Source organism: Caretta caretta, chromosome 8 (genome assembly GCF_965140235.1).
Source record: "Caretta caretta isolate rCarCar2 chromosome 8, rCarCar1.hap1, whole genome shotgun sequence".
Lineage (NCBI taxonomy): Eukaryota > Metazoa > Chordata > Testudines > Cheloniidae > Caretta > Caretta caretta.
Window position 1 is genome coordinate 96,998,773 of NC_134213.1, and position 25,713 is coordinate 97,024,485.

Consider the following 25,713-nt stretch of genomic DNA (forward strand, 5'->3'; position numbering starts at 1 on the left):
GTTTATACCCGCAAAGCGCTGGAGCATGTGTATGCACATCCAGTTTAGGTGAAGGACTGAGTTACTTTAAAGGAAATACAGGAGCAGGTGGGCCGCTTGGCATTTTCCCCAAGATAGCTTAAAGGAGATGTACCATATTGTAAGGAACCTGTTTTCATGATGTGTGGATACAATACTGATTCAATGTTTGTTTGTGTTATATTTCAGAGTGGTAGCCGTGTTAGTCTGTATCAGCAAAAACAACGAGGAGTCCTTGTGGCACCTTAGAGACTAACAAATTTATCTGGGCATAAGCTTTCGTGGGCTAGAACCCACTTCATCGGATGCATGGAGTGAAAATACAGGAGCAGGTATAAATCCATGAAAGGGTGGGGGGTTGCTTTACCAAGTGTTAGGTCAGTCTAATGAGTTAAATTAATTAACAGCAGGATACCAAGGGAGGAAGAATAACTTTTGAAGTGGTAAGAGATTGGCCCATTACCGACAGGAAGGTGTGAGTAACAGTAGGGAGAAATTAGTATTGGGGAAATTAAGTTTAGGTTTTGTAATGACCCAACCACTGCAAACTGGATACCATCAGATTTGGCCTGAATAGAGACTGGGAGTGGGTGAGTCATTATAGAATAAATAAATTTGTTAGTCTCTAAGGTGCAACAAGGACTCCTCATTGTTTGTGTTATGTGGTTGTATCTACCATTTAGAGGGTTTGATGGGAACATCACACTTATCAGCTATCTGGAGATTAAGTTTCTGGCATACATACATTGGGATATGGCCAATATTTGCAATTTGTCGCTGCTCTAGTACTCCTGCAAAATTGCTTTCAGTAAAACTGCAGTTTGGTTAAAGAAGACTCTTCTGTTATGTTTGGTGCTGTAGCGAGTCGGGTTCTGATTCTCCATTGCCTTGCACTTTGTGCAGTCATTTACACCAGTGCAGAGTGCGTGTAATACCCTTCAGAAACCGGAAGTGCTTTTACACCCACTTTGTACTCACTGTGCACAGATTTAATTAATGACGCAAGGTGCAGGGCAACGGAGACTCCGGCCCAGTGAGTTTGGAGGTGAGCTAGAAAAAAGATAACTTGAATTCAGTAAGTGCTAAACTGACCTGAACAGGACGGAGAGAAATTTCTCTGAGCCTCTGCAGAATGCTACCAGGACAACAAGTGGCAGCATGTTCCCCCAGATCAAGTCCAAATGAAAAGCATTATCTCACCAGAACAAAGTGAGGGGATGCCACCCTTTCAAGCAGCATTAAATTGCCTTTTCCAAATTAAAGGATACATTGTACCAGATAGGCACAATTCTGAGTAGAGTATGCAGCAAATCTAGAGCACCCTGGAGCAATACAGCGAGGCACCATCCCTTGCCAGTATTCCTGGTGCATACACTACACCTGGCAAATTCCAAAGGGCTATGGTTCTCTTTTCAGTGCAGTGTGATAAGGGTAGGAGGAGGTAACTATTTATTAATTAGTATTATTATTTAGTTGTATTACCATAGTGCCTGGCAGTCCCAAGCAAGAGTAGGATCCCATCATGCTGGACACTGTACAAACATATAGGAAGAGATAGTCTGCCCAAAAGAGTTTACAGTCTAAATAGACAAAAGACAGAAGAAGGGTGGGAAGAGAAAACAAAGAGGTGAAGTGACTTTCCCAAGGTCACACAGCAGGTTAGTGTCAGAGAGGGGACAGAACATAGGTTTCAGATTCATAGATTCTAAGGCCAGAAGGGACCACTGTGATCATCTAGCCTGACCTCCTGTATGACACAGGCCAGCAAACTTCCCCAAAGTAAGTCCTAGAGCAGATCTGTTAGGAAAACATCTAATCTTAATTTAAAAATTGCTAGTGATAGAGAATCCATCACGACCCTTGGTAAGTTATTCCAATGGTTAATTATTCTCCCGGTTATCAATTTATGCCTTATTTCCAGTCTGAATTTGTCTAGCTTCAACATCCAGCCATTTGATCATGTTACACCTTTCTCAGCTAGACTGAGCAGCCCACTATTAAATATTTGTTCCCTAATCCGGTGCCCTGCCCACTAGACCACACTGCCTCTCACTTGGTTCATTTTCAGATCTGGCTGCTTCCACACATCCAGGTATCTTAGCTCCCATCTCCAGTGTGCTGACTGGAAAGTGTTGTTCTCATGTAGAGTGAACAGAGTTCCATCCAGGCATCAGCCGAGAGAGGAGAGTAGGGGTGCTGGCTATGGCACAGTCTGGAAACCGTGGTGCATTTGATCCATGTTCATATGGATTTACGTCTATTTGAAAGGAACACTGGAGACGCTAATGGCCTTTATGTGGCAGGTGTTTCAAGAAATGTCATTTGCTCTGGCTATGGAAATCTGTTCTAGGCAGAGACATGGGTTAGTTTCCAAACCATCCTGTTTCAGAAGGCTCTGTGGATCAAGACCCTAAAACCAAACATTCAAAATGATAAACATGCTTGGGAGAAAGGTTCTCCCCAGATGCTCACCTCCTGATCTACCTCTGTGAATGGTGCCTCACAGTAGTGCAGAAATGCTTTTGTTAGAAAGAGGGTTTCCTTGGAGGAAAGATGCTGGCCGGTTCTATAACTGTCCCAATCTAAAAGAAAGAGCAGCCCACACCCTTGCATTTCATCTAGACACCTAGATTAGGTGGGCAGGGAAGAGGGGGCTGAGCACAGGCCTTCACAGAGGATGGAAATCACAAGGCAGCCACAACTAATGATGGGTGAATCTCAGCATTATCATCATTTATGATTTGGTTATTGCTGGCAATGCGCTCAACACTGTCTATGGCACAAAACAAAGACAGTCCCAGGCACAAAGAGCTTACAAGAAACAAAGAGCCTAAATGAGGACCCAGATTTAGTCTTGCTGAGTGCAGAATGTCCTCAACCCCCATTGACATCTGTAGACCAGATCCAACAAGGTGCAGAACTCCCTCAGCTCTCATTGAGTGCAGTGAGAATGAAGGGCACTCAACTTGCAAGATAGGCCTAAAGGGAACTGAAGGTGTTTAGCGTCATCTCCCAGGAGGAGCTAAGTATCTTGTACGAGGGGCTTCATCCACAGGAAATAATCCAAGAACCAGCTATATCAGGGTACCACAGCACTTCTGAATCTGATCCCAGCAGAGCCAGAAAGTGCAGTGTCAACAAGCAAAAGTGAAAAATAATGATCTTTGTTACCGAGAATGTATAAAAGTCCATGGAAAAGTTCTGTTTTCGGGTCACTTCTTATTTGACCCAAGCTGGTTTGGCTCATCCTTGGCCTGGACCTCCTCAATTTGCACCTTTAACAAAAAACTGAGCGGCACATTTCAAGACACAATGTGCCGCCTGGTGCCGTTGCATAGATAATATCTGGCAATGTCAGTGTTCCAACAAGTACAATAGTAGGCATAAACAACTTAAAAAAACCACACTCAAATCGTTGTTATCCTAGTCATAAGCTGAGCTGTTCAGCACATCACTCTCTGATTTTTATATTTAATTTTAGAAGCTGAAGCTAAATGTTTTAATTTTATATTATTCTCAACATAATGCTAATTTGCTCCAGATGTCCACTCAGAGCTGAACGCTGCAATTTTGCATAGAAAGCATGTGCATCAGTGATTTATTCCAAAAAGCTTCTATTTTACTGCATTTCATTTTATTCTGAATGAAGTACTTAACAACATGTTTCTCTTTAACAATCTTACTTAATCATATGGATATAATTTTTTCAATTTACGTTTTCAGTTCTTTAGTGTGGTGGCCACAGGGTGTTTCTTAACCTAAGCAGATTAAATGCACATGTTGAAAGCTGCTTGTACTCAAGTTTGAAGCACTTGCATTTCAAAGTGCTTCATGTAAGGTACAGAAGTGATTGTGGTTTCCTGGTAGGTTAGGGGATGGAGGTATAAGTATCAGGAAAACCTTGTAGATCCTTTCTAAAAGTTGGATAATCAGGCATGACAATAACATAATTTCATTTCTTTTAGAAATGTGGTCTGTGGTGAATGTTTAAGACATTTTTTATTGGGGTTCAGGAAAAAAAAGATTTAATTTTCTTGTCATTTCTGGGCTACAGTTCAACATTTCAGTTTAAAACTGATTTCTGTTGAGTTCCATTTCCAGTTTTCCTTAAATATTGTCTTGGAAAGCTTCTTTTAAATTTTTTTTTTAAGAGAGGTATATAAAGTATGAGGCGCTTCAGCGTGAAACCTTTGACATGGGAGCTCAGCACATATAGTTGTTCCTGTGTGGAGACTGCTGTTGCTGAAGTATGTGAAGAATGGCATCTGGCAGTGTTCTCTGGAACTGTGTCATACATACAGTGCAGTTCAGAATAGGGAGTTCGCATGGACATGTGGTGTTGATCGGAACCTGAGAAACAAAGTCCTGGAGAGATTCCCTTGTTCTTAAAAAAAAAAAAAAAAAAAAACAGAGCTAAACCTGACCATAGTGAAAGCTCACTACAGAAAGCTAGAATTATCCTTGTGCAGTGCATAGATGTATGTTCTAAGCATAGTACACTATTTTTCTAAGAAATCAAGAGGTAGCCTTTTTTCCTTTTAAAAATCCTTTCAGCGATCTAATCCCTTTCTCACTCAGGCTTTTATGTAGTCTATGACCATGGTATATGAATTTCCTGGGGCTATTTCTTTTGCAGGTCTAATATTCCCACCTGAATAACTTTCTTCTACTTATTTGTATTCATTTACATATGATTGTTTTATTTGTAAAAAATTGTAGCTTTTAGTTTTTCCCAAAATCCTCCCTGATATTTCACATTTGTATTTATTTATAATGTTGAATTGTTGACACAGCTGGTAGGGAGCTAAGTGCTGTGGTTTCACACAATAACATTTCAGGCAATATGTGTAGCACTTATTTTTTATACATATCGTTTGAAAGCCATATGATTCATCAGTATGTTTTATTGTTACCCATCCATGTGGGCTGCAATCTATTTCGAATTAGTGAAGTGACTTGCTAAACACCCTCTAAACAATAGTCTGTGGGAAAACATTAAGTGCTATTCAAGAAGAACATTTCTGTAGAGCCTTTCATCCAAAAGGATCCCACAGTGCAACAGAGAATGTAGGGATCACTCACTCACCACTGAAATGCAGTCACCTCTGTAGTGGAGCATGACAGCTGTTCTGCACAGAGCTACTCTACACCACAGTTTGTAGAAAACAACTTCTCCACTTGAAATTGAAAAGGAATTTAGATAGGCAAAATGTAATTAAAGGTGTTTAGTATCCTGCCTCTTGTGAAAAATACCAGAGTGACTTTGGTGAGTGTAAGTTGGCAGGATCTGAATTTTATGTCTCATCTGCAAATGGCACTTCCAATAGCACAGTATCCCTCACACTAGGCTAGGGTTTTGGTCAGGTTTTGGCTCAGTGAGAAGAGTGCAACCTACTGATTCACCAACAGCCCTTCCTGCAATTTTTCCGGGTTCATTCGGCAGATCTCTTGTCCAAATAATGAATGTGGCCCATGTGGCTTAGCTTACAGGATCTGAGGAGAATACAGTCCAAAATAGCAAGGCTAAAATTAATATCTAAGAGTGGAAGGAGGGAAAGTTCCTGCCTGTGGAAGAGAGTCTGCGCACACCCACAGGAGGATGAAGTACTCCTCTGGTATATGTTTCTCCCACTTTAGCCTGACCCCCACAGAAAACTATCTGCAGGAGGGGTGAAGCTGGAGTGGAACAGTGATGGAGGGAAGCATCTGGGTTTCTCTGGATTTTTCTCCACAAACTATATGGGGAAGGCAGAGCAAGTTAATACAGCCTGAGGCAAATCATACTGAATCCCTTGCTGCCCCACCTTTAGGGGTGACTCCAGGGACAGCCATGGTAGGGCTCTTGCAGAAGCTCTGCTGTCCAAGACGCAGTGGGGCCAAATGGCAGAGCAGAAATCAGGGCATCTGAGCAGATCCCCCAAGATCCCTTGGCTAAAGGGGAAAAACCCCAGCTTCATTTGCATATGTTCAGACTAGCCCCGACCTTGATGTAATAATAAGCAGATAGCCCTAGGAGCTGTAGCTGTCCCCTAAATCGGTTATTAATGTGTAGGGAGGAACCGTAAAGAACTGAAAGTGGCCCAATCTTATGTTGAGAGTTAGCCATGCAATTCCTACCTGCTGTTCCTCACAGGAATTCAGCCAGTATTTGAAAGTTCATTTAGATCGGGGTGGGCACACTACGGCCTGGGGGCCACATCTGGCCTTCCAGACATTTCAATCCAGCCCTCAAGCTCCAGCTGGGGAGCAGGGTTAGGGGCCTGCCCCGCTCCCCGTGGCTCCCAAAAGTAGCAGCATGTCTCCCCCTCCGCCTCCTACTCATAGGAGTAGCCAGGGGGCTCTGCACACTGCCTCCGTCCCAACCGCCACCTCTCCAGCTCCCATTGGCTGGGAACCACAGCCAATGGGAGTTACAGAGGTGGCGCCTGCAGATGGGGCAGGTCGCAGAGCTTCCTGGCCGCGCCTCCACGTAAGAGCTGGGGGGAAATGCCGCTGCTTGTGGGAGTTGCTTGAGGTAAGTGCCCCCCAGAGCCTGCACCCCTGCCCCCCTTCTGTGCCCCTGTCCCAGACCTGATCCCCCTTGCGCCCTCCGAACCCCTCAGTCCCAGCCCGGAGCACCCTCCTGCACCCTCAACCCCTCATCCCTAGCCCCACCCCAGAGCCTGCACCCCCAGCCAGAACCCTCACCCCACCGCACCCCAACCCCCAATTTCGTGAGCATTCGTGGCCCGCCATACAATTTCCATACCCAGGTGTGACCCTTGGGTCAAAAAGTTTGCCCACCCCGATTTAGATATACAAATGTTGCAGATTGTTTGAGGGGAAACATTGAACTTTATTCTTATTTTATGATGTTAGAAATCACAGACTGAGAACAGAGCCCCCTTATTTGCAGAGAGAAATGAATTAGAACAGTGTATGGTAGGGACAGTGCCTTTTAAATACAGGAATGTAAATCTATCCACTTTTGTGAAACAGATTCTGTTTTGAAGGGAACCATTGAACTGTGTCGTACCATATGTAAAAATGCAGATTCATGAAAGAGCACTGTAGACAGGTAGAGCATTATTTTGCTGCTGAACTTCATATTTTCCTACAGGAAATTTAGTGATGACAAATTAAGGGACTAATAGAACTGGCAACAGCCAGAGACAGGGGTTCTGGAGCAATTTGTATAGTAAGGGTGCTGAGAGCCATTGAACCAAACTGTAAGCTTTGTATATGATGGAAACCATTTCAAATGAGGGAGTGCAGCAGCACCCCCAACCCCCTAGTTCCAGCACCTATGGCCGGAGATGATATAGCAGCCATTGTATAAGCTTTCTCCCATACTTCAGCCCACACATCACAATCTTGACCTGCAGTTCTATTACTAGTCCCCCCGTGGGCAGAGATTACTAATTGCATCAAATGTGTGTGATCGTGATCAAATGTAACAAAGGTTTTGAATTGAGCTCACCAAACTCATTTTCTTTTCTGGCCTGAGCAGCATTTGAACATAGGTTTTCAGAAGGGAAAAGGTATTAACCTATTGCCAGTGTGATAAGTAGCCAATTCCTGCTGAACTTGAAGAGATGTGTGAAGGACTCTCTTGTGCGGCAGGTAATTGCTAAGGATCAATATAGAGTTACTTGCAGAAATCAGACCTGGGGGCAGGGTAGCAAGAGCTATAATAGTTAATGCTAAGAAGAAGAGATTTGGAAAGAATTTAAAACTTCACACTTCAAGGTTTAAGCCAGTCTCTGACTCCTAGGGGTTAAAGTAAGACCTTTGTGGGAGACAGATTATCATACATTTGCCGAGTGCAGGGTTTTTTGCACCCTCCTCTGAAGCATCTGGTGTGAGCCATTGTTAGAGACAGGAGACTGGACGACATACACCACAAGCCTAATCCAGTAAGTGAATTCTTATGGACTATTGGCATGTTCCTAATACAGTCTTATTGTATACAGAATAGTTGATGATGGCCTGTTCAAAAGGCAGACTGGACTGTATGCAGATCTCTCCATATTAGTTCATTCAAAGGAAAAAAGTTATGAAAAAAGAGGGGGAACATTGTGGTGGACTCTGCCATAAAAATATTAGTTATAAAATAAATTCAAATTATTTAAATAAAAACTGAGCTGAGGATCCAGTGCCAAACTATAATAATTTAATATATTTTACTCAACCTAAAAATGTGTTTATCTAAAGGCTGCACACAACCAGAGTCAGTTATTGGCAAACACTTCAAGTTTAGGCATTCACTCTTCCTCCCAACCCCCGCCCCAACCTCCTTTCACATTTTAAACTAGGAAAGGCAATTTCTCCTACATCCTCTTCTCCTAGCCACATTGGAATGTTATCAGCTAAAAGTGCCCCAGTTCTGTGCTACATAGAAGGGATTAATGAATTGCAAAACCTCCTGTGGATATCATAGCTCGGAAGGGAGTGTTCAACATGTTACATAAATAGGTCACTAAATCAGGGTGTGTAGTTTTTAATGAACCAAGATTAAAATTTGAAATAAATTTTCGGTGGCATCTTCAAAATATAAATGCCTTTTTCTTGTCTCTTTTATTCCTTTCCCTTTATTTTTGTCTTTCATCTCTCCTCCCTTCTATTCCATTAAGCTTTGCTGTACTATAATGTATTGCAGTGGACTTTTTTCAGTTATGTTTTTGATTATTTCCCGCTTGTTACTATAAAACTCCAGATGTTTTAAGATTTCATGGTTCTCTGGATATTTTTTCCTTTATTTTAATCTTCTTTTGTAACATGCCACACATGTGGTATTTTGGCCTTTTAGGATGCTATGCTATGCTAATCAGCCATGGTTGTTGGGTTTTGTTTTTTGAGGGTTTTTTTTTTTTTACCATTTTATCTTCTGTATATTGTCTTCTGTTGAAATGTCTTTATTTTGAGATATGGTAAACCATATACAGAGTATTTGATTTAGGTTTCTCTCATCCTGCTGTAGCATTCATTATACTGGCAAAATTATTTTTTAGACCCAATCTTGCAAACACACTTGTAAGTAAATTATTCGAGTCAATGAGACAACTCATATGAGTAAAGTACTTCATGTGCATAATTGTTTGCAGGATCAGGGCCCTTAAAGATGAAAAGCATGGTTTGTTTTGTTTGTTTGTTTAAAAATAAGATTAAAATGCTGTGCCAGATGAACAAAGTTTAGGCAACTAAACTAACAGAACTTAAATGAAGTCTCAGTATAGATGGATGTAAATATGTTGGATGTTAAGTGCAAACTTGAATGGAAATACTTTATTTTCCTTTAAGATTAATTAAAACAGTGACTTGCTCATATAGATGAACAGACTTCTGAAGTGCAGGCATTAACTATGTTATACTTTTTTGTTTAAAGAAAAAAATCTAAAGTGAACTGAAGAATGACATTTTGTGTACTTTTAAACTTAGTAATTGTTGACTCAGGTTTGGATTTTTTAATCAAACTTGTTAATCATATTTTCCTTCCCAAAATGAGCAAATCTGTCTTTAAAAATTGGAACAGAAAAAAAAACAAACAAAACCCTTGGATTCTGTGTTGTCCTTTAATGGCAGATAGCTTGCAAGCTTTTCACAAACCCATAATACCTTTCCAATATACTTTTGCTAGAGAAAAGAAGATTGTTGTCTTCTTGTTTGCTCATGGCATGGTTATCTGAATTTTTCATCCAGCACTTTTCAAAAAACATGCTCTATGCCAGGGTTTCTCAACTTTTTTCTTTCTGAGGACCCCCCCCAACATGCTCTTAAAACTCCACAGCCCACCTGTGCCACAATAGCTGGTTTTCTGCATATAAAAGCCAGGGCCAGGGGGTAGCAAGCAGGGCAATTGCCTGGGGCCCCATGCTACAGGGGCCCTCATTGAAGCTTCAGCTTCAGCCCCAGGTGGCAGAGCTCAGGGCCCTGAGCTTCAGCCTCATGCGGTGGGGCTTCGGCTTTCTGCCCTGGGCCCCAGCAAGTCTAATGCTGGCCCTGCTTGGAGGCCCCCCTGAAACCTGCTTGGGGGCTCCAGAGCCCTGGTTGAGAACCACTGCTTTATGCAGTGTTATTTTTTTACCAGCAAGCCAAAATACTGCATCCAAACCAACTGTAATGAAGTTTCAGAAAATTCTTTAGTTGCAGACAAAATCTTTTGGCAAAATGGGTGGCGGTCATGCAATTGACCGTAAGTCATCTTTAAGATGTTTATATCATCTTCATACATTTCAGCAAGTATTACACCATGGCACCTCTTTTCAACAAATGTTTATCCCGTAGCATATACTAGGAAGAGTCACCTACAAGGATTTCAGAGATAGCAGAGATGGCTTACACTAACAGAAGGGATTTTTCCATCCAAACTCCACCTCCCCAAATGACGGTAGCTACATCAATGGAAGCTACATCTGCTATGAAAATCAGAAGCTTGCTTCAGTATTTTTTGAGACAATTTGTATTTTGCTGGAAAATGTATCATAAACAAGATGAAAAAAGACCCTGGGATAATTAAACATTCAGTTCCTGGTGATCTAGTAGTACAGGAGGAATTAAGCCTATAAATAGTTCAGTGTGGCAGAACAAGTTTGGCAGAACAAGTTTCTCTTTCCTTTTCCTGACAGGGGAAAATTTAAAGTTCAGTCAATACAATTTTTACAATGATACGTTTTATGTTAATTATCATTACATTTTTGAGAACTCAAAAATGTGCTTAATGCTGCACAAAAACAGGTAAAGATGGAATGCTGTCCTGAAGAGCTTGTAGTCCTAAATCAACATGACACAAGTGAGGGTCATAAACCAACAAAAATGGCAAGAAGAAGGACGAGAATCACAATAATAAGATTATATGATTATCTAATAAGGCACGTATGTCCGTGATAAAAAAAATTCCTTTAAAAAAGAAGTATGTGACCAAGAGTCATCTTCAACTTGACATTGGTTATCCTTTTAAAACTCGTTGACATTGGTTATCCTTTTAAAACTCGTTTAGAAGTTTGTACAACAGCTGGATTTGTGTCTACATGGACTACAGATGTGCTGATCAGTTGTTGTGCATATATATTTCAGTGCCTAAATTTAGATATTTTATAAATTGGTTATGTTGTGATACTTTATAAATTGGTTGGAACAAAAGTTTCATGAAGCCCAGAAGAGTTTTCAGCCCGCTCCTTCTCCCATTAACCACAGCAAGAGCAGAATCTATCTGCATATCTAGGGTACTGATTAAGTACCTCTCATTGTAGTGTCGGGAAGGGTAAGCTGAAGAAGTAAGGTTTGCATTTGCTTCTGCAAGTGGCTTGGTCTGTGATCATACTTACCTTGGGAATGAGTTCCACACTCTTGATCTGGCTTCTGTGGAAGTTTTATCTTTTGTGCTGAAGAGTCTTAGTCTCTTGATTGTCATTGTCATAGTTCCAGTGCTGTATAGTTGTCAGGGAGGTCATAGTTGCCCAAGGAGAAGACACAGCCCTCTAGGAAGTTAGGGTTAGTCCCATGGAGGATATGAACATCAGGACAGTGACCTCAAATTAGATTTTGCAGTCAGTGGGGACAATGAGCAGAGAATGGAGCTGTGGGGTGATGTGTGGTTCTTAGTAGATGAGCTGCTGAACTTTGAAGTCAATGGAATCTAATCATGTTTGTAAAGTAACTCATGTACGTAAGTGTTTGCAGGGTCAGGACCTTATACTGTGAGCAACTCCATGACTTTAAATGTCTCTGCTGGGCTAGTTCTATGTTCTTTCTGCACCCAGAACTCTCAGCAATGTCAGTGGGGCTTCTAGGAATGCATGGCTGGAGCTTGTAAAAGTTACAAAGATGAAATACAAGGGGCAGAAAACAAATCCTTGTTTAACTAAATGAAATATGTTCACTAAACACATTTCCAAGACCTACAGTGTATTATGTTTTTTCAAAATGAGACCCATCCAATATTAAATGTAACATATCTAAACTGCCTAACCGTGTAAAGCAGAGCAAAATACGCAAAGCAAATGAATAGCTGCAGTTACTCTAAAACTAGACAAAATTAAAGATCAAATTGCATCTACCCACCATTTTATTTTTATAGTTTATGTTTTAATTTAAGGCTGCCTCAGTGTTAGTTACAAGGGAATTTCAATCTTCCCCTGCTGGACCCTTTCACATTTTCTTCTCGTGGGCACAAACAATGGTACAATAACAGTTGGCAAGAACCCCAATGCTGTTTTTACAAACTTTTTACACATAATAAAATGAGAACAAGTAAGGCTTCTCAAGGCACAAATGAAATATCATGTAGAGGGTTCATTTTGCAAGTGTAAATTGTTCAAAGCTTCACAGAAAAAAAATAAAAATTGGCAGCCCCTTCATTTATAACAAATATCTTTCACCATTGTGCTGCTGTAAAGAAAAAAAAACCCTGCCAATTTAAAATCATAAACTAGTTGTCTGAAATGAGCTTCTTAGGGGAAGTTGAGGGCCCAATTCTGCAGACACTTGATGCATGTGAGTCGCTCTGTTGAGATTGATAATTAGATTCCTTGCATGAGTAAAGTCATTTGTGTATTTTCAGGATTAGGTTCTTACACTGTAGCTACTGTAGAGAATTTAAAGTTATTCTCATCACGAGTTAGCAAAAACCGTTTTAAAAGGAGACTATCTGGAATACTTTGTTACAGACTTGGCCCTAAATCTGCAAACAGGCACATGAGAAACCCCACTGACTTCAACAGGACAATTCACATGCATAAAGTTTACATGCATAAGTGTTTGCAGGATTGGGCTTTATATATGACATTAAGCTCAAAGTTATTTAAAACTTTCATGCTTTTAAAGACTCACATAAATGTTTTTCCTCCGTCTGGATGGAATACGCAGATTTAAAGGATTATTTTCCCATAACATATTTCAATAAATATTCATAATGTTTTGATACTTGGTAATCAATTGGGAAGAAAGAACATTTCATGATATTGAGAAGGACCTTAGATATTTTGACCAGACATAAGATTTCCTATTGATACTATTAAATGCTTTGGAATGAAATGTTTTGGGTTTTCCACCCGTAGGCTGTCTGAGATGTCAGCAGCCAATATGACCTGCTCTTTCCCTTTTAGGTCTATAAATAAAAGGCAGCTTGTTTAACTGATCTTGCAGCAGAGAGCAGAGGTGTATATTAATGAGCTTTTTCTAATAGCACACTGGACCTATTTAGCACTACAACTGTGAAGGCTTCTCTTTTTCAGTCATAACTCATTTCCGATTAAAATGTCAGTTATTGCTCCACCTCATGGTTTGAGCTATTTAGTTTATAGTTTGTTTCTTCAGATCTATACCAGTGACAGACATTCTAGACATGGCTGTGATTAAATATGCTTATGGAAACGGCAAAAATTTGATAATATAAACCCTACTGGGAATGCACTGTTATTCTGCATGGGGACGTTTTCAGGTGCATTTAAGATGTAATATGGAAGCAAAGAAAAACATTTTAATCAATTATTGTTATTATATTAAATTATTTTTGTAAGGAAAATTGTGATATGCTTAGAGCACTATCACATAATTTTGTATTTTCATAAATACGCATTTTAAATTGATTATATTCCAGCAATTGCACTGTTGTGTGAGTTGTAGCATTAAATAAACTATTTAGTATTTGTGTTGGGGGAAATGACAGTTGATGAACAAATCTGATGACCTAAAAATAGTACAACTTATTTGCTTCTGGGGAAAGTTTCACATTCATGTACAGTATTAAAAACCAATTAATTACACCATTTTATTCCTTGTACCTCAATGGCATCATTTTCTATTCATGTTTGTATTTATATAGGATTCTGGTTTCTAAAGCATGCATTAATGATCTAAACCAAAAGTAGGTTCCAGAAGTATAATTATTATTTTTATTTATAAACCTGTTTAAAGGCTTAGGTGGCTTTTACCGAAACAAAGGATTGTGGAGCATTTGTTACAATTATCCCTGGCATCAGATCTCAATAAAAAAAAAAGCATAAGGTAGTAGGATTAAGTACTGACAGATTGATACCAGATGTCTGGGAGATACAATAAGCAGCCTGCTCAGTTGATCAAGTAGTTCATATGATCCCAGTGTTCTTTGGGAACTATACATTAATTCCTTGTAGTTGGATCTTAGAATCTATCAAGCATGACTGATTGCTCTTAGTGGCAGATATCTGGAGTGAGGCAAGGGTGCCCAGTTTTCTCCAGTAGAGGGTACACTGTATGGCAGAGGATTCGGGCTAAGGTGTTGCCTGGTGGCAGGAAAGGTACAAGTAAATAAATATCCTTGCTAAATTTAAGATAATGCAATATCAGTAGATAAAACTAATGGGACACAGATAGGGGCAGTGAAGTGGAAGTCTCGCTGCTGATGATACTGTTTCTTATAAGTATGTGTCAGTGGGAACCAAAAATAGAGGTTTTTGGTCAAACTAAGAGAGAAATGAATCCATATTTGTTTGGGTGTTTGTGCTGCTACAGTAGCTTAGACCACGTAGGGTGTGCTCCTACTCCTCCTAGGGCCTGGATTCATCAAAGTATGTTTCTATGTAACTACAAGTACAGTATGTGGATAGTCCCACAGAAGTCAGTGGGACTTCTCATACGTTTCAAGTTATGCAGGTGCTTAAGGGTTTTGCTGGACTGGGACATTGGCCAGTGGAAGTTTTGCCACCAACATCAGTAGTTGCAGAATGGGACCCTTAACTAGTTTGCATTATTCAGAATATTTTGTACTTTGCATTTGACCATAGATATTGGAGCTAATTAACAATGCCCTAGAAATCACATTGTAGGTCAAGATCCTACACTGATTGATGCTCTCTATTTCATTCAAGAGTAAAGTGGCTTTAGTTTATACATATGGAGGCTTAACATGCTTTAACTTATGTGCTTTGACTACATACTTGTAGTTGATTTGCCGTAACTTTCCTGAATGTTCCTGTGCAGACCTGGTCTGAGGGGAGAATGGAGGGGTACAGTCCTGGGGACTGCAGTGCAGGGTTTGTAGACATGAGCTGCATTTTCAAAATGTTGCCTTTAAGGAGGGTGTTTTGGGAATGCCAGATTTGCCACTATTGCTTTATTTTTCAATGAATTTCAGCATATTTGTTGACTTGTAGCTTTGAAAAATTTGCAAGTCTCAGGTTGCTTATTTCTGAAGCTGTTTTCTGAAGTTTTGCAGTATTTGTAGCGTTTTTTCCTTTTATTTATTTATTTTAATTTATTTTATTTATTTTGCCGTGGCTGAATGGAATCTGTCAAGGCTCCTCCCACCTCTCCAAACAACATCAAATGTTCCTAGAGGATCCCTGACCAAATAGAATTTCTGAAGTCATAGGTCACTTGTTTCCAGCTAGTTTTGAGGAGCATTCATGATTGCTGGTGGGGAGAAAGTTGGCAATGTTGATATATAACTTCTGATCTCAGTCTGAGAGTCTGTGTAGGGCCAGGTCTGCCATATAGACACAATAAGCAACTGCCTAGGGCAGCATAGTATTAAGGGTAGCAAAAGCTTAAGAGACCATTTAATGTATGAGTGACTGGGAGAGGCAGAAGCTTTACAGTTTGCCTAGAACAGAAAAACCCTTGCAGCAGGCCCTGGGCTTGTGTGTGTGTTTGTGTTAATTTGTCATATGCAGCGCTGCTTGTGCATCCAAGAACAAAATATTGTCCACAAAATAAAAGCCATTCTGGGAATGCAGATCACTTTGTCCACTGTATTTAAAGGATCAGCTGTCATCAGTCTGTGTCTGATGGCATGACCCTTTCTCTGTCAATAGCTAGAGCTGTCATTTTAAGGAACTGGGAGGCCACTGTTACCCTTGGCTGATTTTGGAAAAAATGTAGGGCTAGATTCAGAGCTGGCATCAGTAGGCACAAATCCATTTGGCTTCAGTCGAGTCACTGGTTTCTGCCAGCCCTGAATTTTCCCCCTAATATTTTACCCAGGCTTCATTAAACTGTTGTGTACTTTTTTTCTCTATTTGCTTTCCTGTCATTGCTGATTACCGAGATATTTGTGTGTAAATAGAAGCTTTCTCTCTGCTGTATAATTAGTCTGCTCCTCCTGTCCAGTTCATTCATTGATCCTGAAATCCAGTGTTTTCCTTTATTCTACAGAACTGTGGAATCAAACATCACAAATGAAGACTGTGCTTTACCAAGTTCCAACAGTAATAGAAAGAAGGGTGTCTTCCTTGTCACATACTCCAATTAATATGCCAGGACAATGATGCTAGACCAATCCTTTCACCACCTGTACCAACTCATACTGATCCATGAGCGGTGCCCACTCATGTAGAATTTTGTTCCTAGGCACTAGACTGAGACCACCATCAGATTGTAATGACTTCAGGTCACTGCTGATCTCAGCTACATTGAGCTGGACTCTGGGGGATGACCTAGAGGTGAAAAGCCCCATATCCCATTACCAGTCCCCTGAGCCAGCCAACTACCTGAGCTTGGGCCACTGTTTTCTTTCTTTTTGCCTCCAATTTACAGTACTTTCTAGAACACAAGTGATCCAGCTCCCTGGGGATGCTGAAAGCAGCTGCTGGGTCAGCAGTTCAAAGCAATATTTTATGTAATCATTTCATATGTGACACAATAGTATTTAAATTACTTAGCCAAGCAGGTGCTGGAACATCTGCATATCTGGCTAGTTTCTAGTACGAGTTGTGATCATTTTGTAGTTGGGAATCACTTTCAGACCCATTCTGACAATGAATAAGGGAAATCTGGGATTTATTTCACACCCCGGCAGCAATGATTATCAACCTATCCCTGCTTCCACTGAAGTCAGTGGGAGCTTTGCTATTGACTTTAATTAGGATCAGGCCTTGCCTTTCTGTTAGTTAGTCACTTGTTGGAAGCCTGCAACACAATCCATGTGTATGTGTGAGAGAAACAAAGAATGTGCTGGAGTTTGGTCGGTTGCACTTGGATAACTAACGTAAACTCTCTTGGTGAAATCCTGATCCACCTGAAGATAATGACAATCCTTCCATAGACTTCAGTAGAGTGAGGAATTCACCCTCTCTCCTGTCTTTGATGTCTTTCATGCAAGTCTCTAGTAAACTAGCATCACACCAGAAACTTAGTTTCTGTAAATGATCATTTTAAAATACACCTCACTTTTAAAAACTCCTCCATGCAGCTGAGTTCAAGGCTAACAGACTTTGTTTCTCAAATAAACTATTTGAGATCCCAAATGGTTGAGGGGCAACGTCCTCTCAGTGCAAGCAGGAGCACCCCTAGCCAGATGGAAAATGTGTTCCACACCCTTACCCCCACCCACACTCCTGCAGCTGAGTCAAAACAAAAAACAAAAAAACCCCAAACCTCCCAGCCTCCCAATCAGAGCAAGGCAGGCGAGTCGGGGGGAGAATGGCAGAGCAGTTTGCTGCTCTTTGGAAGCTTGCACCTAGGGCAACTACCATGCTCACTTGCCCCCGTAGAACTGGCCCTGTATGCAAGGATGATGGAAAATGAGCAATGCAGTAAAACTGCAATGGAGAGTAAGCTGGGCAGGGAGTGGAACTCACCCGAGTGCAATACACAACACCTATCCCTAGGAAAACAGTAGAGATGGTTGAAAAAAAAATTCCCCACAGCAAATTTTAACTTTTTGGCAAAAGAATGAAAAATTGAAAAATTTCAGCCAAGAACTGAAAAATGTTGGCTGAAAAAGTTGGCCTGAAAACATTTCCATTCAGAACTGCTGCCATGGTGCTTCGTACGAATGTCAATTCTGGTGCCTCATGCACTCATCCTCCTTTGTGGGCCAGGCTTCCAGACTATATATCCCATGATGCAGCATAGCCACTCCTCTTGCTGAGCCACTGCAGTGTAACATGGAATTCCCTGTCTGCAGTTCATCATGGGAGCGGTATGATGTAAAAACCTGGCCCACAGAAGAGAATAGAGGAATGGGGCACTGCATCAACATTTTTATTTTTTGAACAAAAGTTTTCAGTTTTGGGGGTGTTCAGTTTTTCAATGAAAAGTCCAAATTTTCCACAGAAAGCAGATGCTCTTTGCAAAAAATTGCCATTTGTTGAAAACTCAATTTTCTTTGAAAAAAAAATTCAAGAGACGATTTTCAGCCAACCCTGGTAAACAAAAGAGCAGTGCATAATGATTTATTTATGTCAGGATTTTAAGGTTCTGACAATTCTATCTTATTAGCACATGTGATGATCTGAAATTACATTCGCGGATGTATTTGTAAGGCCTGATCCTGTAAGGTGTAAGTATCTTTAACTTCCATTAGCATTTCACAAGAGCAGGCTTCTACTAGTGTTACAGTAGTTACTAGCTGGAAAGGCATACAATAAATGTATGACATGCAGTATTTGAGGAGAAAGTACAGCTCCAGTTAATACAATCTTGGATGAGCTTAAATTTTTGCAAAATGCAACGAGCGGGTCTAATGTATCCTTGGTAGTCTCATTTTACTTCTTGGAAATATCACTTACATTACAGGAACATGAACCAGATCCTCAGCTGGGGTAAATCTGTGTGGCTCCTTTGAAGTTTATGGAGTTTATACCACTTTACACCATCTGAGATTCTGGCCCATAGAATTTGCCATGCCAAATCAGATATTTGGCATCCAGTTTTATTTACTACAAGGAGGGGAGTTTCCTTCTGTTTTTTGTTGTGTAAAATAGGGACCAGGCAAAACATCTGGAAATATGAAATGTAACAGGCTTTTAAAAAACAGCTGCAGTCTTGAAGCAAAGCGAAACAGAGAAACGTATTTCAAAAGTGTGATTATATACTTCTAAGAGAGCAATGGGTAATGCTGCAAAAAATACAGGGTACCAGGGTACATTTGATTGATTCTAACCACATGTGTTGGGAGAGCATCTGAGTCTGTCTCTCTAATTTTTTGCATTGTGACAAAAAGATGCATATTAGGTTCAACATGTTTTATTCAGTAATACCAAGTGTGTGTGTGTGTGCGTAAGAAGCAAGCTGATGACCAGTTAGGAAATGCAATAAGACCACCTGGTTAATTCACCCCTTCCTGTTATGTATCATATACCAACAAATTCTATCATTGCATACTTCAAACTACAGATTAGCATCCATACTGGAAACTGATAAAAGAAACCATTCTAAATTAGTTTTGTAGTGCAGCGAAACAGTACCAGAACAGAAGCTATGATGCTTATGTTTAATCTTTAACTAGACTCCGTACTTCTTTCACACCAAACCATCTGTATTTCAGTCCAAGAGAGGGGCTGATATTTCAAGGGAAAAGAAATTATATATAGGATCACAAATATACCAGTTCATGTTAATAACATAAATTTTAGAAATGGACCTTGGAATCCTGTAGTATAGAACTCTAACTCAAAATTATCATAAAAACTCACCAGCCACAGGGCCCCCCCTAGCCCAGACACCGCCCCTCTCCCCTCCCCAGAGCCCAGGGATCCGGAGGGAGAAACAGCCTGATGCTGGCTCCCAGGCTTGAACGGAGTTTCCTGTGTGCCTCCTTCTCCTTCCCTCGGGGCATGCTGGGAACTGCAGCTGCCAGAAACCCTCTAGCTCCCTCTCCCTCCCACCAGCAGTGTCTTCTATGTGCAATCTGGGCTCTGCAGAGTCCAGTGGCCTCTAGTGGTGACCAGCAGCACTGCAGCCCATTTCTGTGGAGGAAAAGAAATTCTGCGCGCACAATGTTAATTTCTGCAAAATTCTGCATTGTGCAGTGGTGCAGAATTCCCCCCAGAGTAATGTTAAAAACACTGTTTAAGAGAACACTTCAAAAGCTGAATGCTTGTTCTTTCTTTAAACTTCCTTACCAAGACCATATCTTTAAGGTTCAGCACTGCACACTGAAAGTGTGAGATATTTATAATAATATAGTATTATCTATCCACACACCGTGCCTTTCATGATAGATGAAATTAACAGCACAAAATGATGTGTTTCACCCATAAATTTCAGCAGATGTTTGAGTTTTGGTTGATTTATTACATGTCTAGCTTGGGTTTTAACTGTACTCATGGCTGCCCATGGTTTATTTAATAATGCTTTACAGAGATGTTTTGTGGCTTTATTACAGTTTGAAGGGTGCAACAAGGCATTCTCTAGGCTTGAAAACCTTAAGATTCACCTGCGGAGTCATACTGGAGAGAAACCTTACCTATGTCAGCACCCTGGCTGCCAGAAAGCTTTCAGTAACTCCAGTGATCGGGCAAAGCACCAGCGCACACACCTGGATACTGTAAGCATTACCTTATTTCATATTATGGCTTGCACAGAGAGTTTAAACAGGCTTTGTACAGGATCTGCATTGAAACTGGCATATGGCAGCTTCCATTTCATGAAAATGTCTAAATAATAAGTAGTGAAGGAAGAGGTGCTTTGATTTTTAGCTGCATGTATTGATTTAAATAATGGAGGATTTTCATTTAACCATTGAGGGCAAAATTCTATTACCCTTACTCAAACCGAGGAATACCTTACTGTGGGAATACTCCTGGAGTAAGGTGTTGCTTACCTTGAGGAACTGCTTGTAGAGTAAGATACTGCTCTGTGTGAGTAAAGGGGGCAGAATCAAGGCTTGAAAAATTGTTGCTGTAAGAAATTCAATAGTTTTCTTGCTTATTTTGACAAAGTCTGATCTAAATGACCACAGGAACATGGCAAACACCTTAAGAGAAAATAAATTAATGGACACAATTTTGTAAAAAAAAAACCCCGCCCCAAAAGGCAAGAATACATCAACCATGTGTGATGTGTTAATAATGCTAATGATTAACTAACTGCACTGAAAATGAACCATAAGTACCAAGTTCTTCTCGCATATAGACATGGTAGACCTCAACTCTAATGTTCTGCTCTTAATGCATGCACAGCACATGGGACCTGCTCCAAACCCTACTGATGTTCGTGGGAGTCTTTCTCTTGACTTCTGTGATGGGCTTTGGATCAGGCCCTTGGAGAGCATGCAAGGAGGGCAGAATATCTTCTGTGTGATTCTCAGAAGAGGAGTTTTACCGAAGTGTATCTGCAGTGGGTGAACCTGTGGAAGAAGACACACAATGTGCCTTTCTCCTTGATCCATAATAAAAAGGCCATGTTAGCTGGCCCCTGTCGAGGATGTTTGGGGTTTCTGACATACGATCCATTCATCAGGGTTTTTTTTTAAGTAGCCATTCTAAAAATTTTAATTTGTGCTGAAGCTGCCCTAAATCCTGATACAATTAACTCGCCAATTTTACGGCAAAGGAAGCAAACAGACATTATAGGCCAATTAAGTCCCCAGCCTAGAGCTTGTGAAGAATAACAGCAAGAGTCTTTCCTTTGTCTTTTTCAAAGAGGTGAATGTATGATTTAACATTTGGCCGAGTGTTTATAGGGCAGAACTTTTGAGTTTAATTGATATTTACTCTTTAAGCAGCTACACATTTCAGACAGTGCAGCATTAAGGAATGCGTAATGTACATTATGCCTTGCAAAAACAAACAAGCAAGAGAAGCGAGTCAGTCACATTTTCCAAACCCAAGCACACTTACAATAACAATGTTTTATTTATTTGAAAGTCAACCTGAAATATTTGAATTTGTAATTAGTTCTAAAATGTGTCTTTTGAAACTGAATATACTGTATGGGATACACATTTTTGAAGTTTAACTGCTTGAAGTTAATATAAAAACATATATATAAGCTGGACTCACAAATGGAATATCATTTAGTAGAGCTTTTGTACAATTATATAGTACACTGAACAAAATAACCCAGAGTTCTTGTGTCTGTTCATCTATGTGATATTGCAGAGAAATCTCTAAACTTAGCTCTCTCTTTTCTTCTCCTTTTCTCTCTGTTTCTTTAACCTCTGAAATGCTCATACATCAGCACAAAGGTACAGTAATCATTTTTGACTAACTTTCCAAAGTGTCTGGAACTGTTGTTCACATTTCCCTGCTATAGGTTCTTTGAAATTCTCACTATATTCATATTCTGATGAAACTAACGTTCATTTGCCTGCTTCATTTAAGACCTGTGTTTTTTATTTAGTGTGTTGCCTGTTTTAGAATGTCAGCGTAAACAATTAATGATGCGTGTATTGTTTTACTGTAAAAACTGGAGCCCAAAGGACCCAGGGACCCCTTTAAAAACTGACTACATATCGAAGGACTGTGTGAATGTCCAAGCAAAAAAGATTAGGCTATTAAAGATGGGCATTTTTCTGATCTAGTTTCCCCATCGCTAATCATGGTACCATGGCTAGAAAAATATTCTGCTGGTTCTTCTATTAAGGAATTTATTAAAGGTTTCCATAGTCCTTCCTCACATGTCTGTTCTCTGTGTATTCTAAAGACTCTCAATAAATCAACTTTCCTATGTAAGTTTCTGAGTAGATATTGTGTTAGCCTTTAAGGCTTTGAGTTGGTGAATGATCCTATTATTCCTTTGGAAATTTCCTCCTGGTATAAGGAACAGAGTTATTTATCCTCTGGAGGCACCTAGAAAGAAAAAGGATTTACATGGATGCTTATTTCATATGGAGTGCATTTGGTATTGATTTAAAACTCTGCATGTAGGTCAATCCATCATTTATCTTCTCAGAAAGGAGAATATGTAAATAATTACAGTGACCTGTTAGTTTGGGTTGGTTTGATTAAATAACTGAAATTACTAGGTCACATTTCCCACGGTGAAAGCAGAATTAGGGAAGTTATCTGTGCTGCAATTAGGAAGGGGTGTCATCACTCTTCCAGTGCTGCTGAAATTCATTTTATCTGTACTAAGCCATAGCTACTGGGCTTTATCCAAATGAAGTGTAGGGTTTTATCTAAGCAGAACCATAGCATGGGAATGCAGCTCCAGACTACAGACTGCAGAATCATGATTCCATCACTTTCCTCTGCGGATGACCCCTTCTGTGCAAACCAACGGTGCAAATGGCACCCTATATTGCCATTCTGCTGGGAGCCCCAATCCCACTTCTCCCTTGCTGCCTTTACATAAGACTTTAGTGGTGCAATTGGGCTTGTGTGCACTTTGCACTGCAGGTGAAAGTGACCATGTCGGAATGCTTTCTGTGAAAAGAGAAGAGGTTCAAATGTGTGACTCTGATGTCAGCCCTTGAAGGTGATCAAATCATAAAGGTGAGAGGCCAACCAAACTTTCTGGGAGGGCACTAAAAGAACTTACTGGCACATGTACTGAGGCCCCTCTGGTATAGTACATTGTCATGATGGGTGAGCAGGCAAGCAAGCTCCAAAAAGCAACAGGAATAATAAAGCTAAATTAGCCTCTGGTTAGAGGCTTTGTGAGGCTTGGCATGAGGCAATCATTTGTTACCACCTGATTGTGACCAAGTACCTTGGGAATAACAAATTCATTTAGGATTTCCCTAACAGTTTAAAGGTTGCCTTTTGTTGTCAAGGCCCAGAGGTGGCACAGCCAAATAAAGCATTTGGTCAGGCTTGCATTAGCTGGAAGCTTACCATGAGGGCCCTGCAGCTGTTCTGTTCTAATAGGAAGGAGCTTTGATACCCTCCAGATAGAGAGAAGTGTTCTTCCTACAGGTAGGAGAAGTATCTTTCTACCACGTGAAAGGAATCCATTGGAACTCATCAGCTAAACTAGGCTGTTCTTGCCGCTGGAAGATCTTCATGTTCTGCCATCTAGGAGAGGTAACCTCTGGCAGATACTATTCACAGTTGGAAAGGGCTTTCCCTGGCAAGGTCAACAATGCTGGGTTTTTCTGTATTTGTTGATTTGCTGTAATGTTTGTGTTTAGTGTTGTTTGTATGAGTATAAATTGTGTAAATAAAGCATTTGTGTTATTTAAAACAGGAATGGGAATAATGTATGAAAGCACTCTGGTGTTAATGCCTTTAGCTTTTGCTTTGCAACATATGTGACACTGTCTGTGTAAAACCAGTAGGAAGTCAAAATCAGGAACCAAGTTTTTTCTTTTTTTTGTAATTATACTTAAAGATCTTTGCAATACTGTGTTACATACTGAGTGGATTGCATACAAAGTAAATACCTCTCCAAAGAGGCAAAAAGGTACTATTTTTGTACTTGCAAAAAGTGGAAATACTATAATGTTCTCAAAACCCAACAATTTATTTCTCATTATGATTTAATTCTGTCCAGTAATCAATCCCCAAAAGTGTAAGAGTACAGATGTGTTAAGTGCTCTCAGGATTTGGACTGACTTCAGAATATGAGCTGTCATTGCTGTTCTGTGTGCGCCACAACTGGCCCGCAGCCAGACTTGTTATACACAGAAGTATTTGCAAAACTAGAGGTTGCAAGCTGAGCAAACAGCTTGGGGTTTTACAATAAGTTTTCACATAAATTATAGTCTCTAGCTATTTTGTATTCTAATTGTTGAACTCAGGCTTCATATCATAAAGGTAGGTGCCTATAAAAGCTGAAATCCTTCCCTTTCTTTCTCTTTTCCATGCATTTACAGAAACCATATGCCTGTCAAATTCCCGGGTGCTCCAAACGCTACACGGATCCAAGTTCCCTGCGCAAGCATGTGAAAGCTCATTCTGCCAAAGAACAACAGGTGCGTAAGAAGGTAAGGCCATCGATCAAAACTGTGGCATGCTCAAATGAACACTTACTGAAATTTCATCAGTATGTTTGTATTTAATTGGTCTGTGATTTATGTTTTTTCAAATCAGGATTTCACTGTGTTGTTGCTAGGTGAAAATTGAACTTCAGTTCAGTTTCCTGATGGTTTTTCACTGGTGCCAGTCAGACTACCATTTTCTTGTTGCAGTGATTTTTAATGCTATTTTTCCCCCCTTGCAGAGCCATTTGCTCTGCACTATTAAATCAGGCCCTTCTTTCAAATTACCTCCTGTTCATCCTTCTGACCTATGACTCCAAATTCTGCTCTCATTCACACCCAAATCAAAGGGGTCGCTTAGTTTAGCAGCTCATTTAAAATATGGATGAATCCCACACCTGAATAATTTATAAATGTCAGGAAAGATGTGGTATTTTAGTAGGTTAGAAAAAACACCCCCTATAGATCATAAGGCCTTTGTTTTAAACACGTTTATAGATCATTTCAAACCCACACTGCTCATTATGTATTTACTAGTATTCCATCCAGCCAAATATTTTATTAAAAAACCCATGGGTTTCTATGGGTTCAATCCTGAATTCATTGTTATTTTTGTTGTTATTGGGATAGCACCTGAAGGTTCCAGGCAAAGATCAGGGCCCTATTCAAGTAAGGCATTGTTCTCTAGTTAATGAAAGGATGGCAGCTGCCCCAAATAGCTTACAGTCTAAGTATATGAGAGGAGATAACATGTAGATACAATAGACGAGGGGATGTGGGGGATTATAAGATAACAATGAGGCAATTGTGATTAGCATAATAAGCAGCAGTCACAGCACACCAGCAGCCTAGTCATTGTTCAGAATTTTGTAGGCATCATAGCAAGGTGGGGTTTAAGGATGATGGAAGGGAAGAGAGGTGACAAGACTCAAGAGTGGATACAGGTAGGGAGCAGATAGTAGTGAAGAGCCTCAAAGGTGAGGACCAGAAGCTTGTACTTAATGGAGTGGAGTGCAGGAGCCAGTGGAGGGACTCAAAGAGAGAGGCGACAGTATCACAATGGAGGTTATTTTGACAGCAGAATTTGAAGGGACCATGGAGGAGCAAGATGGGTGTCAAGAAGACCAGAGAGAAAGTGGTTGCAGTAGTCA

At 40.3% G+C, this 25,713-nt stretch overlaps 1 protein-coding gene across 1 annotated transcript in view; it reads left to right on the plus strand.

The window, feature by feature from the left end:
- Positions 1–25,713, plus strand: part of GLIS1 (GLIS family zinc finger 1) — a 269,587-nt gene that overhangs the window by 199,180 nt on the left and 44,694 nt on the right. The window contains exons 5-6 of the mRNA XM_048862377.2: positions 20,084–20,245; positions 24,458–24,568. Of these exons, the coding sequence (XP_048718334.1) occupies positions 20,084–20,245; positions 24,458–24,568 (273 nt within the window). The remainder of the gene's footprint in view (positions 1–20,083; positions 20,246–24,457; positions 24,569–25,713) is intronic.